At 34.8% G+C, this 17,281-nt stretch overlaps 1 protein-coding gene across 1 annotated transcript; it reads left to right on the top strand.

The window, feature by feature from the left end:
- Nucleotides 1–16,066: 16,066 nt before the first annotated feature.
- LOC121810767 lies at nucleotides 16,067–16,789 on the top strand. Its single transcript, XM_042211500.1, has one exon. The coding sequence runs from the start codon at nucleotides 16,067–16,069 to the stop codon at nucleotides 16,787–16,789; it is 723 nt and encodes a 240-aa protein (XP_042067434.1).
- Nucleotides 16,790–17,281: the final 492 nt, after the last annotated feature.

Below are 17,281 nucleotides of genomic sequence, written 5' to 3'. Positions count from 1 at the left end.
ATAATGGCATGGAAATCCTCCTTTTGGCAGAATTAAGTACTGTTCACACACAATGGCATTCTTCTGCAAAGGAGAACTACATTCTCATTGTTCTCCATTTCCTAGTTTCTATACTGTTTGCATTTTGGAGGTCAAGCTCTGCCTTTGACTCTGTTAAACTTCAGCATGGGTGTGGTGGGGTTGGGTATTCTCAAATATTCGCATCTTACGTGGATATCCTTTGTGAGTTCAACGGTATATGCTGTGGAACAATGCTCTTGGCCTCCTTTCACCTTTTCTGTTGCACTCATGGTCCCCCCTGGTCTTGCATATCTTTGTTTATGCTGATCAAGATATGCTTGACTGCTCTTATCAAGAAGTCCAAATGCCCCCCCTATAAGAAAGAGATACAAATGCCTCTTGAACAGATGGCTCATGATAAGTTAGTGAAGCATGTTTAATAAGGTTTGTCCATAGCTAATGTGTCAATGGATGTCAACAATTACTTCCATGAAATGCAGAAAATATGTAGGTATATTCATAGTCCAACTCCAACCAATGCATTCACATGTTAGAGTATAAATATGGTTAGACCATAGATATTGTTAATATTGGGTCAATTCAAAGAAACGGCATCATCTGAGTAGAAAATGAAACACTCTCCTGAAATTTCTAGGAGTAGCATTTAGCCGTGGCAATCATTTATCTCTGATTTTAACTTATTTCATGATATGCCTTGGTTGTAATATTTAGCTGATCCATGTTGATGATCGCACAGAATATGATGAATTGTCATGTTGTAAATTTGTAATATGACTTCCACTGAAAATGCGACATCTTTCCAGATGAAGGACCACACTTCTCGGATGCATATCACTGTCTCAAGATTAGTCATATGGAAATGGATAACTAGGCTAGTCATTTCTCATGCTTTAAAACATGCACACATCAGCTCAGAGCTACTCGCACACAGGTTGGCTTTCATATTATAACCATTCGAAAAAGGTTGGCTGCTTAATTACGCAACTTCCTGTGATATGCGATTCAGATTTTGTTCGAAAAACTTCATTAGAGATAAGGGAACTAGGAATTATTCTAACTTCTATCCTTATGCTTTTACCTGAATATGATTCTACTCTTCTGTTAAAGCATCAACCTGAAAATATGACAGCAACAAAGGCAGAGTTCTGTATTAGTTAATTTGGTGTTATGAGTGAAGTTGTACAAGGGGGAAACAAAACTCGAAACTATATGCAAGTTTTGCAAATGTTTTCTTTGTGTCTCTGGTGTAGGTGAATTATTGGGAAGTCTCCTTCAGCAGACAATCAGTCACCTACTTAGAGTTTACAAGATCTATGGCTTCTTCGACTGTCTGCCAAAGGAGATTTGCTCACTAATTGTCCTACAATATTATTTACCGTCAGTTTACTATCTTCAACTAATTGAGAAGCAGTTTGAAGTGACATGGAGTTTCACTTAGTCATGGTTCAATTAGTTATACAGATTTGGTGGAGTTTTAAGAGGTATTCACATTGGATTTTTAAATGCATATCCTCCTTAATGAGTATTGGTGTCCTGGTGGCGGCCTAGAACTTTTTTGGCAGTTTTGCAGACTCTGGTCTAATCCTACTTGTTCGGAAAACTGTATAATAGGTTATTTCTCATTTGGTATGTGAACTTAGGTTCGAGATATGGTGAACTGATACTGACTCGTGTAGTCGTGTGGATGACCTAGTTTCTACCCAAAAACTGTGTACTTTGCCTTAGTATTTAAAGCCTGTAAAATGTATAGATATCAAGCTTGCTGTGATTGGACTATTACTTAGGTGGTTGATCACAAGTGTCAAAGGCTCCAAATCATGTCATCATTTCAAGTTTTCTATTACATGATACTTTAGTTGAGATACAATTAAGGACATTGGACATGTTACCCTTTTGAACTGCATTTTTACTTAGGGACACCTTCACTTGGCTGATAGAGTCAAGACTACAAAGGAAAGTGACAAGTTATCATTAAATTTATGAAATCTAAGCCTCGAGTGGTTTCATCTTATGCTTGTTTGAGTTTATTTACTAAATGAAGTTTGTGAAATCGGTCACACCAACAGGAACTCAAATACTAGAAACTCAGTTACTAATTAATAGCATTACTAGTATACATTCCAAGAGTGGAAATAGATTCAAGCTCAGGGAATTCATAAAAATTCAGTCTCAAAGATCTGTTGCTTTTTCCCTGCAATATGTAAACTCTACTATGGAATTAATATTATGCTAGAACCTATGTAATGCTACAGTTGGGAATAACCCGAAGTCTGAGCCTTGCTTGTTTAACTAGTAGCCAAAACTCATAATAGCTTGTAGCTTCTTTCTTGGGTGGACTTTTCTGGGTGATGGGAAAAGTCAGCCGGCAACATGTCGACCCTAACCATTCATACACACCAATAGAAGAAACCATTGATTCTGTAATGCAGTAATGCTACATTGTGGGGTTGAATGGCAGGGCAATTCTCCTTTTGGCAAGAAACAAGTATGCATGTGCATTTTCTTCCTGCCAAAGGAGGATCGCACTGTTATTCTCTCCACATCATTAATAAATCTATCTTTCTTCGACTCAATCGATGTAAGTTGGGAGTTGATTTTCATCCTTTATATAGGTCATATCTACGCACCTTCATTGGCATATGCCGAGGACATCGCATATGCTTCCAGCCTATTCCTATCCTTTAGGGTTTTTCACCCTTTACTTTTCTTTGGGTCAGGGTAAAATAATTCTCACCCTCACTCTTCCCCTTTTTTTTGCTTCCATGAATATGCTCTTCTGCTTCGAGCTTATTTTGCCATGTTGTAAGGAATCAGATCCTTGGTTCTTTGCTTTCTTACATTACAAGATTCCTCATTTTTATGTCGTTATTTTGTCTTCACCAGGCTATGCATTCACTATATCAACACAGATGCATGTAGTCATGAATTAAGAATGATGATTATTGTCATTTGTCACATGGAACAGAAAAGGTTTTCTACTAATATTATTACTATTACTTTAGTATATATAAAAAAGATAAGTTGATGATAACCTGCGTAATAAATTTTAGTATGTGACATTGTTTTCTGTGTACATAACTACCGGAGATAATTCATGGTTATTATAGACATAATGTTGTGATCATAACATTATATGACGACATGGTAAACTTGGAATCAAGCATCAGATCCTGTCTGATTTACACAAACTAAATTAAGCAGAATTATTTACTGTCAATAGTAATCTTCAAGTAATTGAGTAGCAGTTGGGATGATGAAGATACACTTAATCATGCTTTAATTTTACAGACTTGGTGGAGTTTTAAGAGATATTCATATTGGATTTTTAAATGCATTCCTCCTTACTGAGTATAGGTGTCTTGGTGGCAGCCTTATAGCTTTCTTCAGCGGTTTTGCAGAAGTTGGTCTAAACCTACTTGTCTGGAAAAATGTATGAAAGTTTATTTATCATTTGGAATGTGACCCTAGGTTTGAGATATGGTATACTGATTCATGTGGATGACCTTGTTTCTACACAGAACTGTGTACTTTATCTCAGTATTTGAAACTTGTACAATATCATCCGATGGATGTTCTAACCTAATTCTCTTATGTGGAGTAGCTAGTAGAACAGGAACACTCGTTCTCATCACTACCAGCGCTGCAAATAATTTCATTTAAAAGAAGAGGGAATATGGTAAATTAATATGACAATTGTAGATTAAATTGATGTGTGGTGCAGTTGTGTTTATGGATTAACCATTACAGTCAGGATAATGGCAAGTTTAGGACCTTCTCTACGTGGAAATGATGTTTTATCATAACTGCCTATTGGATAATTTTGCTTCTTATATGTCATTGCTTTGCTTGCATCTTCTTATACTAAGTAACTTTATGAACTTCATAATTTGAATATACAGATATAAAGCTCGTTGTGAGTAGACTATTACTTAGGCAGATGATCGGATCGTGCCAAAATTTCAGGTTTTTTTATTTACATGATACTTTTATTGGCATCACTTCATTTTTTCAAATATTGTTTGGAAGAATTCAAATCATAGTTGAGATCCATTTTAGGACATTGGACATGTTTCCCTGTTAAACTGCGTTTTTTTTACATTTAGTGATACCTAGGGATTAAATTAACTGAGAGAGTGTAGAGGGAAATGACAATGTCGCTAGCAGTAAACTATTATTTGATGAAGTTATCATTAAATTTGTGAAATATAATTTAGCCTCGAGTGGTTTCACCTCATGCTTGTTTGAGTGTTTTGACTGAACCATGTTTGTGAAATCGGTCACCCCAACAAGAACTCTAATACCAGAGACTCAGTTACTAATTAATAGCATTACTTGTATACTTTACAACAGTGGAAATAGATTCAGGATCACGGAGTTCATGAAAAGTTAGGCTCAAAGATATGTTGCTTTTTCCCTGCAATATGTAGACCCTATTATGGAAGTGATATATAACCTATTGAATGCCGCACTTGGGAATAACCCGTAGTCTGAGCCGTTGCTTGTTTAGCTAGTAGCCAAGTTGCTCCATCAACCAACCAAAATTGCCGGATTGTAAGAACTCATAATATCTAGCTTCTTGCTTGGCTAGACTTGCTTGATGGCGGGTAAAGTCAGCCAGCAACATGTAACAATAGAACTTGAAACAATTAATCACCATTCTTACACACCAGTAGAAAAAACCATTGATTTTGTAGTGCTACATTGCGGAGTTGAATGGCAGGGCAATTCTCCTTTGGCAAGAAACAAGTATGCATGTGCATGTTCTTCCTGCCAAAGGAGGATCGCACTGTAATTCTCCCCACAACATTATTATCTGTCTTTCTTCGACTTGATTGATATATGTTGGGAGTCAATCTTCAGCCTTTATATAGGACCTAGCTATGCACCTTCGCTGGCATATGCTGAGAAAACAGCGCATATGCTTCCAGTCTATACCTTTCCTTTAAGGTTTCTCACCCTTTACTTTTCTTTGGGGTCATGGTTAACAAAAGTTCTCACCTTCACTCTCCCCCTTTTTTTTTGCTCTTCTAGATTGAGCTTATTTTTCTATGTTGTAAGGAATCAGATCCTTGTTTTTTTTTTTTGCTTTTTTTGCATACAAGATTCCTCATTTTTATGTCGTTTTTTCATCTTCACAAGGTGATGCATTCACAATATCAAAAAATGAATGTAGTCAAGAAGCAAGAATGATTATTATTGTCATTTATCACATGGAAATGAATAGGTTTCACTCACATTATTATTTTAGTACGTGTAAAAAGGATAGGTTAATTATAAGCTGTATTTTAAAGTTTAGTGCATGTCATTGTTCTCATAGTATATTGTGTACATAACCACATGAGATAATTATGTGATAATGATATTATAAGGCGACATGGTCAACTTGGAATCAAGCATCAAATCCTGTCTGATTCACAAAAACTAAATTAAGCAAAATTATTTACCATCAATATACTATATTTAACTAATTGAGTAGCTGTTTGAGGTGACATGGAGATGCACTTAGTCATGGTTTAATTTTACAGATTTCGTAGAGTGTTAGGAGATATTTATTGGATTTTTAAATGCATTTCCTTCTTACTTAGTATTGCTGTTCTAGTGGCGCATATAGCTTTCTTCAGTGGTTTTGCAGAAGTTGGTCTAATCTTACTTGTCTGGACAAATGTATGAAAGGTTATTTCTCATTTGGTTTGTGAATTTAGGTTTCAGATATGGTGTACAGACACATGTGAAATGTCATCCTAGATGGATGTTCTTACCTACTTCTCTTATGTAGAATTTCTAGGAAAACTCGGTTCTCATCACTACCTGTGCTGCAAATAGTTTTATTTAAAAGAAGTGGGAATATGGTAAATTTGTATGACTATTGTAGATTAAATTTGATGTTCTTATGCAGTTGTGTTTAATGAGTAACCATCACAGTCAGGATAATGACAAGCTCAGGTCCTTTCTCTGCTTGACAATGATATTTAACCATATTATATAATTTTGCTTCTTAGTTGTCACTGTTTTGCTTGCAGCTTCTTATACTAAGTAGCTTTATGAACTTCATATTTAAATATACAGATATCTAGCACACGGTGATTAGACCATTACTTAGGCGGTTGATCTTACATGTCAATTGTCAAAGGCTCCAAATCGTGATTCGTGCCAACATTTCATGATTTTTATTTACATGCACTTCCAAATTTTAACTGTGGCATTGTTTGGAAGAAATCAAGCATTTTAGGGTATTGGACATGTTCCCTTCTTAAATTGCGTTTTTACTTTTTAGTGACACTTAGTGAGTAGTGATTCAGTTAGATTCAAGATCACAGAATTCATGAAAATTAGTATCAAAGGTCTGTTGTGTTTCACCTGCCATATGTAGACTCTATTATGAAATTTATATAAGTATATAGCTAGGATTAACATATTGATTGGGAATAACCCGAATTGAGTCGTTGCTTGTTTAACTAACTCATAACCAAGTTGCTCCATCAACCAACCAAAATCTCAGGATTGTAAAAACTCATAATAACAGCCAGCTTCTTGCTTGGCTGGAATTTCTGGATGGTGGATTAAGTCAGACAGCAACATGTCGAGCTAAGTCAGAACGATAGAACTTGAAACAATTAATCACCAATATTCATACACACCAATAGAAGAAAACCATTGATTCTGCAGTGCTGCATTGTGAGGTTGAATTGCAGGGCAATTCTCCTTTGGCAAGAAGCATATGCATGTGCATGTTCTTCCTGCCGAAGGAGGATCGCACTGTTATTCTCTCCACATCATTAATTATCTATCTTCCTTCGACTCGATCGATATATGTTGAAGTTGATGTTCAGCCTTTATATAGGATCTAGCTACGCACCTTGGCTGGCATATGCTGAGGATATGGCATATGCTTCTAGTCTATTCTCATCCTTTAGGGTTTTTAACCCTTTACTTTTCTTTGGGGTCATGGTAAAGAAAAGTTCTCACCTTCACCCTCCCCCTTTTTTGTTCTTCTACATTGAGCTTATATTTCTATGTTGTAAGGAATCAGATCCTTGGTCTTTTGATTTTTACATACAATTAAGATTCCTCACTTTTATGTCGTTATTTTTTCTTCATTAGGTGATTCATTCACTATATCAACACCAATGCATGTAATTAGGAATCAAGAATGATGATTATTGTCATTTGTTACATGGAAATTAATAGGTTTCCTACTCACATTATTATTGTTTTAGTATGTATAAAAAGGATGGGTTGATTATAAGGTTTATAATAAAGTTTAGTACGTGTCATTCTTCTAATTATATGTGACGAATCTAGGAAATAAAACTCATGGGTCGAGGGCAGTGAAGGTTGTCATCAACATCATCGGTCATTGACGAATGAAGAAGTTTTTTTTTTTTTTTTTTTTTTTTATCTTTTCGTAGTTGCATCGGACAGATTTTAAGTTCCCGCTTGCGCTGGTGAGGCCGGAGATCAAGCGGCACGCCAAGGGATCTCCGGAAAATAAAGGGGATACGACCGAAAATGGCGCCGCAGTCAATGTGGGTCCTGATGGAGAAGAGGATCATGGACATGATAAATGCCAACCTCACTACAAAAATGAAAAAATTTCGACAGCATTCCAACAATTTTTTATACAAATTAATCAACTCAAACATACACACGCATACATGCATAAACACACTACACGATAACATTAAAGCTTCTACATACGAGCATTCAAGATATCCAAAACGGAGAATTTGTCATGAAGTTTTCCATCCTCTCAGTAAGTTGATAGTATATGATATACGTAGCTAAGCTACTGGAAATAATTCATGGTCATTGTCGTCTATAGACATAATGCTGTGATTATGACATTATAAGACGACACGAGTCAACTTGGAATCAAGCATCAATCATGTCTGGTTTTTAAGCTAAATTAATTTATAACCGCAGGAAAGATTACTATTGTCTTGTATTCTTTATCTTATATTTCTCTTTCGTGAACCAGGAATTTATTGTTGTCTTTATGTCAAAATCGATATTGCTAACCAAATATGTATTACTATCATACGAAGTCATAAATTAATAAATAAAAATGTTGGCAAACTCTCTGCTATTTCCTTACGTGCTTGGAGAAACAACCAATATGTTGGATAAATCTTCCGTGTAGAAACGATGGATGATACATTTATTCTAGCTGCTATACGTAAGAATATGCTTGAAATATACCTAGGTAGAAACCGTGTATAAATATAGAGGAAAGGGCTCTCAATTGTTCATTATAACATGGAGAGCATAGTGAAATTGGGGATGCATTACTGGGTAAATACTCCCTTGGCAGTGGGCAGATAATGCTAACTCGGCAGTCCGAAAACTGCCAAAGGAGATTTGCCCCGCGATGCATCCTTCAATTATTTTTTAATATTTTTTTCTTTTAAGATGTGTTGACAAAATGAGGTAATAGTGTCCTTTGTCAAGTCAACATTACTATATATTTTTTTATAACTATAACTGCCGTTTTTTTTAATTTTGAAATCTATAAGTGCGGCCCCCTACCTTCTTCTTTTCTCACAGCCCCACTAAAAGAAGAGTTTTTCTCGTTGCAGATTTAAGGATTTAAGAAAAAATAAATTAGATGACTTTGAGAAATGTTTTTCTTTCCAGTCGAACTATTTTCTGAAAATATAATTATAAATCAAGCATATTTCTATCGTCATAACATGTTTTAGTTAATTTACTTTCGAAGTATTGATAGTGAATTAGTTGATCATATGATTATGACAATTTTCTTTATATCATGGTTATCTCAACCAAATATGCTAGTGCATGCATGTATTGTATTTATTTTCACATATACTTCAAGAAGCCACTAATAATATCAACAATCAAGTTAATTATGGAGTAATATCTTTAGGTATGTGCACAGTGCACATCATAATACTTATATTCTAGTTGCTTAAAATATACTCCCCACATGTTAACTAAAACTCTATCTAGGTCATTGATTTTGTATGATCAAAGATTGTTTTAATAATAAGCAGTAATGCAAAATATAAAAAGCATAAACATAGAAGTAAAAAGTAATGATGCAAACGTGCCACGAGAATTATGACTGAACTGTCGAGGTATCAGAGAAATCCTAATTTCTTGAAAACCATAGAAACTTAAAATGAAATGGAATAAACTAAAATTATGAAAATTAAAATAAAACCTTAAAAAATACTCCCTTTGTTTTGCTTTAATAGAGGCGCTTCATTTCGCCGAGGAATTTTGGAAATAGATGTTTAGTGCGTTAAGTAGTTTTGATAATAAAGTAGATAAGTGATTTGATGGGTTTATTCAAAATTTCAATAATTAAATTGACATTGTGAATTTTTAATCTATAATGTAGTACATATTTTTTTTAATGGAATAGCATAAATCTACATAAATGAAAATTTATATTCTGCATAAATGAAAATAGACACAAATGAAGACAAAATTTAGATTTTTTTTAATAAATGAAACTTACGCCAATTGCACAAAAAAATTGACAGAATTTACAAAATTAATGAGTCTGGAAAGTGCCGAAAATGTCTAAAATTTAAAAACTAATAAAAATCTAAAGTTCAACAACTAAAAATGTCTAAAATAAATCTAGCCGCCGCCGTTGTCGATAGAGAGGAATCGCGGTGAGAGCAGCCGGAAGTAACGTTCGAGAACAAATTAAAGAAGAAGAAGAGAAGGTGGAGCGGCGTTTACACACACACAGAGGGCGTGAAATGAGGCAAAAATTAGGGTTGGGGGCCGTTTCATTTCTTAGTTTTTTAATAGGTTAATTAAGTTTCTAATGTAATAATGGAGTGATTATTTAATAGTATAATAATTATTAAAAACCCTAATTATTTCCAAAAAAAAAAGAAATGACTCTATTACCTTGGAACCTCTCGAATAGAAAAACGACTCTATTACACCGCGGAACGGAGGGAGTACAAGGTTTTACTAAAATAACGATCTCACCCCTTAGACCTAGATGGCAAAAGCGATATTTTTGACTCGTCAATCCATTTCGCATCCAGTGTGAATTTCAAATCACCTTGAAACAATTAGCGTTTAAGCATCAGCATCGTCTCCTAGGACTCATCGAATAATGTATTTTATGTATATATGTATAGGAGTGTTTTGAAAAAATAATTATATATTTATGCATAATAAATCAACAAGCATTGGATATTCAATTATACATGCAATATATTGCTGGGGATTGGTGCCCCTTGCACAGCGGAAGTCATGCATACATAAATAAATCAGATCTACAGATCTATTTGACCGATTATGAGATCAATTAATCACATGTTATACAATCAATTGCATGCTAGAACGCACATAAATTCATGTTTAAGTAAATTAAACCCTAATTCATGAATTCCTACGGTTTAGAATTACCGATCTGATTCTCCAAAGAATCGACGATTGCTTGCGCCTTCTCCACGTGATGTTCTTCGTACTTAACCACGAATCTTCTAATCTGTATCCCAAACTCAGATAATGACCTTTGGGTAGGCAAAACTTGTCAGAATCGAAAAGGGTTTGATTAGAAAGGAGACAATATCAGTTTTCTCAAAAACTGATTTTTCGTCCACTCCCAGAGGGGGAGCACGAAAATTATCAGTAATTAATCTCCTTTCTAATATCCTTTTATATCGAGTTATGGTGGGCCAGATTAGGGATCATGGAGGTTGGACTTGGGCCAAACCTGTTGGACTTTTATTAATATAAGTCCAACATAATATTATTATCAGTCACTACAGTAAAATAATATTGACTGCCCGTCCAATCCCAAATTACGAGTAATCCGAGATTTACCCCTTTAATTTATTATTTCTCATGTTTAAGATATAAATATCAATTAATGAATTTAAGTTTGTTATTCGACTTTAATTAATTAATATCTTTTTCCAAGAGTTGTCTAGTTCAAAATCTTTATTTATTATTTTGGAATAAATTTCAACCGGCCGGGTTTCTGAATAATAAAACTTTTTTCGAACACCTCTTGAGGATATTATCAAACAGGACTCACCCAGCACACGATTCATTGCATTAACAATACTAGCACCTCTAGACATTGATCACCACAACCCAAGATATCAGGATTCTTGGATTGTGAAAAATCCGCACCATTTGATAAATCAAAGTAGTGCATAATCAATATCGTATGCTCAATGCTATGTCAACAATGATTAAGAAATGACAATCACCGAGACCTCGTCTTTCAGTAAATAGCAAGAAAGACTTATCTCAACTGTTAGATCCTTTAGTGCTATACCACACCAGTATCGTTTATTTCCTAAGGTAAGGAAACATGCGGACTGACACTGCAACCTTTGGCGATAGGTAGCCAAAGCCTATCTAAGTTGTGAAATTCTATTTCTCTTCTACAAAGAACCGACTGCGTCACCTTCTGTCGTTCACGACCAGTCTACTATGCAGAAGAATTAGACTTGTTTGCTTCTTATACATTTAAATGTTTGAGAAACATCTTATAAATGCACAAGCAAACATCGATGCGATAAAATTACTTATTCTCGCCTTGAGTTAAAAGTAGATTGTAGAGTTTATTGTATACAAGCAATTCTATCCGTGCAACATGCTCGAAATATACTTTTCAGTATACCAATCCTAACCTATATTCCATTAATTTACATGTATTAATGTATTTTTATTAGTTTACCCCTGCATAAGATAATCACAATTTATTAAGGTTGTCAAGCTATCATGCATGACATTCCGAGTTGATAAAAACTAACAATATATCATAATAATCATTAGTACTATTATTTTATAAAATGTTTGAGTGCATACATAAGTATTCAAAAAAAGTTTGAAAGATTTGCATGTGCATGCATGCTTTAATTCCTATTCCCCATTAATCCCACTTTTGGCTGCTTTATTTAAAACCACCAGCGCTCGAGTTGCCACATAAAATCACCAAAGAAAAACTACTAATTTTCATATATTCGTCCCGAATTGGGATATGCTGGATATATGTGGCATATGCGGGGACAATTCCTGCCCTAAATTCTTGAAAATATACGAGTATTTCATAAAGATAAATAGGGATGTCAATGTAGCCCGTAACCTGTGGGCTGGCCCGAATAGCTCGCCAAATTTATAGGGTTATGGTTGGAAATTTCTAGCCCGATAAAATCAAAACCCGGTTAGCCCGCACCCGATTAACCCGCAACCCATTAGGGCCAGACCCGAAAACTCGATAAAATTTCTATTATTCTATTTTTTTACTCCTAATTCGACATTTATTGATTAATTTTAACTAAAAAAATAACTTTCAATTTTATATTAAATATACAAATTATGTATTGAATTTTTATTAATATAATAATTAATAAATAAATTAAAAACTTTAAATTCACAAAAAAAATATATTTAAATTTCTAAAACATGCATTAAAATTCTACGAAATATCTCAAATATTAGTATTTGATCATGTTTATGATTGAGTTTAAGCATATATCTCAAATATATCATAATTAAATGTTTTACATTGTATGAATATTAGAAATTTTAATAATTATTTATTGGATTGATCACATGTTAATATTATCGGTAGCAACCCGATTAACCCGCTGGGATAGCCCGAAACCCGAGCTTTTAGTGTTAGGGCTGAGCTTTTATAACCCGAAAGAAATCACAACCCGATAAGCCCGCACCCGATTGACCCCAACCCGAGTAGGGTTGGCCCGAAACCCGACGGGCCGGCCCGATTGACATCCCTAAAGACAAATAAAGTATTCCCTTTTTGTTATAAAAGTGATGGGTCCACGAGTATCAATTCTCATGGCATCCCCTTTCACCCAAGTGACCCCAACCCAGTTTCTTTTGATTCATCAATCTTCATTTCGACAAATTCATTTACTCTCACTGCCACGTTTCGCTTAACTACGGGTGGAGACACGTGTAATGGGAAGGACTACTATTTTCTTCGACCAGTGTACAAATACATCTCTTATAAATATTTGTCCATGTTTGAAGATCTTGAGCGTGTTGAATGGAATTTAATGGGGTTTTCGTGACTGATATTTTCTCTGTTAGAAGAAGAGAAACTGAGTTACTATTTTTTTTGGTTAATTTATACAGTATCTATGAATATTTTGTAAATGAATAATATAATGAAACATTTTAATTAGGTTTAGCAACTTTCAAGTTTTTTTATGTATAAATCGATTGTTAATTATACTTTTATTTGTTAATATTAAGTCCTTGTTAATGTCCTTTTTGGATATAGATTAAATTTTAAATATGCATGGGTCACTGATCTAATTAGTACTACTATATCTTTGAGCAATATATACATAAATATTTGAGACATAGGACCCAAACCATCTTTGCAGGAAACTCATTAATATTCAACTAATTGTATTATTTCCTCGAATGCAATCATCAAACAGGTCAATCAAAAAAAAACTTTGAGGATCTAGAAATTTATTCTTGAGAATGTGCTGTTTGTTATTTTTCATTTATGATTTTGCTAATTTTTGTTTTGGATCATGTACATCAAGTTGTGAAAAAAAGGTTAGACGACACAGGCTGTAGATGCTTAGCTTTGAAGCTCTTTTTTCCAGTATTTGCCTTCTCAATCAAGTTCGTCTCTTTGAATGTTAAAGAGCCATTTCTGCATCATCCATCGAGAACTCGACAACAATATTCATCTTTGTTTTAGCTATTATAACAAATTTAACTAATTTCTAAAAATACCTTTGGTCTGCCAAATGTTTTATCTTTTTATTGTCTCTCTATATGTTCTGAAATCTTGTCATTTCTAGATTCCGATCGACAAGCTTTGTAGCAAAATTAAACATAAAGAAATTATTTGGTGGATCTATATATATAAAAATGCATTTAAATCCAGAAATACAGCCCAAATCTTGGCCCTAGGATTAGATGATCTAATGATCAATAATTAACCAAAAACACAGAAGGTCATAATTAAGCAATTTTAGGTCATATTATAATATTTGGGTTTAATGTTATGCTAAGATCATTTTAGGTCATGCTTTGTTAGCATGACCTAAAAATTAACTAACTATAACCTAAAAGTGCCCTACGTATGTTATTGTTCTGCGTTTCTGTATTTAAATCTAGTTTTGCATAGATCAAAACCATATATATATATATATATATATATATATATATATATATATATATATATATATGTCATACATAGAGTTGGAATCAAATGAAATCATTCTCTTTTTGACGAATTAGAGCATAAAGAATGATTGCGGAATGTACCATTTGTACGACATCGGGGTACACTATATATACATGAACCCACTCGTTCATATTGATCACAACAAACATTACAATATTTGAGATATGCATGTGTATATATGTGTTACGGGGCAATTACTCCTCTGGCAGTAGCACAAGCTAGTCACTTAATAAGCTACCGCCAAGGGAGATTTGCCCCGCAATGCAACTGAATACAAACTCTTACGCTAGTTTAAGTTATACATTCATCTTTTTATACTCATTGTTATCGGTCACAATAATTAGCCCTACTGAGATGCATGTGTACATTTGTATTCCAGGGCATTACTCTTCTGTCAGTTGTATAAGCTAGATTCTTAAGAAGCTACTGCCAAAGGAGATTTGCCCCGCAATACAGTTTAGTACAAAAGTTTATGTTCTAACTCCCTTTTATTTCTCTACTCATCTCTTTGCGTTCATCCACTTCCTAAAGATCGAGGTAACGACTTTTGTCCACATTCCTTTTGTATTTGATGTTGGAAATGTTGGCAGCGTGACCAGCATCGGTCTACCAATTTTTGGCATTTCATATGGCTAAGGCCTTTGGCCTTCAGTTGGCCATAGTTGCATCTTCTATTTAAGTGTCTTGATGTAAGACCTTTCCAAGACCCCTGCTTAGGCATATATGGAAAGACCTAACATCAAGACACTTAAATAGACGATGCCAACTATGGCCAACTGAATGCCAAAGGCATTAGCCATATGAAAAGAGGGCTAGGAGGAAACCATTTTATCTGTGAAAACTATTAACCGATGTGTAATATACTTTTGTGAGAAGAGGGATCATCCCCAACTCAACATAAGTTTTTTCATTTCTCTTCGTGATAATTTTCCTAGTTCATCTTCCCAGTTAGCATATTAGTATTGTAAATAGTTACTCCATCCGTCCCACTCAAGATGTTCACCTTCCTTTTTAGTTTGTCTCACTCAAGATGCTCACTTTCTATATTTAGAAATGAATCACTCTTTTCTAATTAAAATATTCAATTATTTTTCTCTCTCTACTTTTGCCACTTAACAATTCCTCCTAAAATTCTCGGCCACTCAAGAATGTGGACATCTTGAATGGGACGTAGGGAGTACATTACTGCATGCAAAGCTAGTTTTTTTCTAGTATATTTCTAACATTTGGATACACTGCATTAATTAGTTCTATACTTTGTCTCTTAGATGCATATAGTATGCTGTACTTTTCATGGTAATATTAATATCAACTAACATGGAGTGTATAATAATTAAATAATCTGAAATGACGCAATATTAAGTAGAATATTTATAATATTAAAAAATCACGCAACATGTTATGCGTCTCTTGCCTTTAGTTCATTTCTAAAAAGAGAATCATAGACCGCCGTCCCGAGTATTTTTTTAATCTGGAAATTTAGTTAATTGTTTTTCTTGGCTTAGTGAAATTTCTACACATGACAAATACAACAAACATTAAACAATCGAAGTTCTCGTGATTAGATATATGACCAAGTAGCGTTTGCACGTGAGAGTGGAAAGTGGTTGAATTAATCAAACTACGCAATCATTCACAATCATACCAAAAGAAAAGTAATTAAATTTCATAAGAATAAAAGAGAAGATATTTCCCCAGTGCACGTGTTTGGAAATTACCCAAACAGGCAAAACGAGTAATTCAGAGACAGGGGTATTTCCGTCCATAACAAATTCAGGCACCATCATATATAAAACCAACTCCTCTCAAAATCCAAACAAACCACATTCAATACCTTTCAATTTTCATCAGCCGCCACAGCCATTTATGGAAGCTGAAAATGTTCTAAACCTCTTCGATTCGATGTGGTTCCACCTCGGAATCCTCGAGAAAACCCCAACCCCACCATTACTTCAAACCCAACCGAGTCAACCATCAAATCAAAATGTTTCGCGCCAATTATCGTTGCTAGGAAGATCAAAGAGCGATGACCTATCAAGCTTCACGACAAAGAATTCCACCTCTCCCGCCATAAAACCCCACCTCCAAACCATACTCTCCGACAAAGAGGTTTCGGTTTCATTGGAAATTCCGAAAAGTCCAGTGATGAAGAAAGCCGTGATCAAACAGCAGCACGACATGAGAAGGAAGAAGAAGCTGAGCAAAAGCATGTCTCAGCTGGAGTTCGAAGAGGTGAAGGGCTTCATCGACATGGGCTTCGTGTTCTCGGAAGAAGCCAAGGATGACCGGGCCCTCGTTGAGATCGTCCCCGGCCTGCAAAAGTTAGGGCAGAGAACAGAATGCGGTGTTCCAGAAACTGAAGAGAAAAGGAGGAGGAGGAGGAGGAGGAGCGAGGAAGTTTCTAGAATGAGAGGGAGGCCGTATCTATCAGAAGCGTGGGAGTTTTATGAAGAGGAAGAGAAAAGGTTGATGAAATGGAGGGTTCCTCTTCCTCTTCCTCTTCCTCTTCCTGCTGCTGCAACAAATGAGATGGACATCAAGGATAGTCTCAAATCCTGGGCCCACACAGTGGCTTCTGCTGTTAGATGATGATCAGAATCACGATCATGATGAAGAAAAGCTTATGTGTTAATATATTCTTTTTCCTTTTTTTCTTTTAAGTAGCGTTTAGTTATGGTTTTTCTTCTTTTTTAGAGTTCGAAACATTCAAATTCTTTTTCTTGTTCTGTAAGTTTGTAATTGTAAATAGCAATTTGGGCTGCCTTGTTTGTAGAATCAAATAAAGCCAGGCATGCTCTTGTTTGTACATTATAGTAGTATACATTGACGCATTCGTTGATTGATTTTTTTTTTCTTGTATAATTTGCCGGATATGATATGTATGATGCAGTGTGTGTATGGATGATTAGGTATATGAATTTATAAAGCAATTGGAGATATTGAATTAATTGTTTTGATAAGGTGGTTTATAAAACAACCAAACTGAGATTAAATAATGATTTCTCTCATATTCTGTTGGGCCAGTGTGAGGGCTAAGGGATTTACAAGAAGCTCAGAAACTTGAGCCCGATGTAGGCCCAT

The sequence above is a fragment of the Salvia splendens genome, chromosome 7, assembly GCF_004379255.2.
Source record: "Salvia splendens isolate huo1 chromosome 7, SspV2, whole genome shotgun sequence".
Lineage (NCBI taxonomy): Eukaryota > Viridiplantae > Streptophyta > Magnoliopsida > Lamiales > Lamiaceae > Salvia > Salvia splendens.
Note: the sequence above shows the minus strand (reverse complement) of the source record. Positions and strands in the feature narration are given on the sequence as shown.

Coding starts and splice junctions, on each gene's coding strand:
- LOC121810767 (XM_042211500.1), top strand. CDS start 16,067: ATGGAAGCTGAAAATGTTCTAAACCTCTTCGATTCGATGTGGTTCCAC.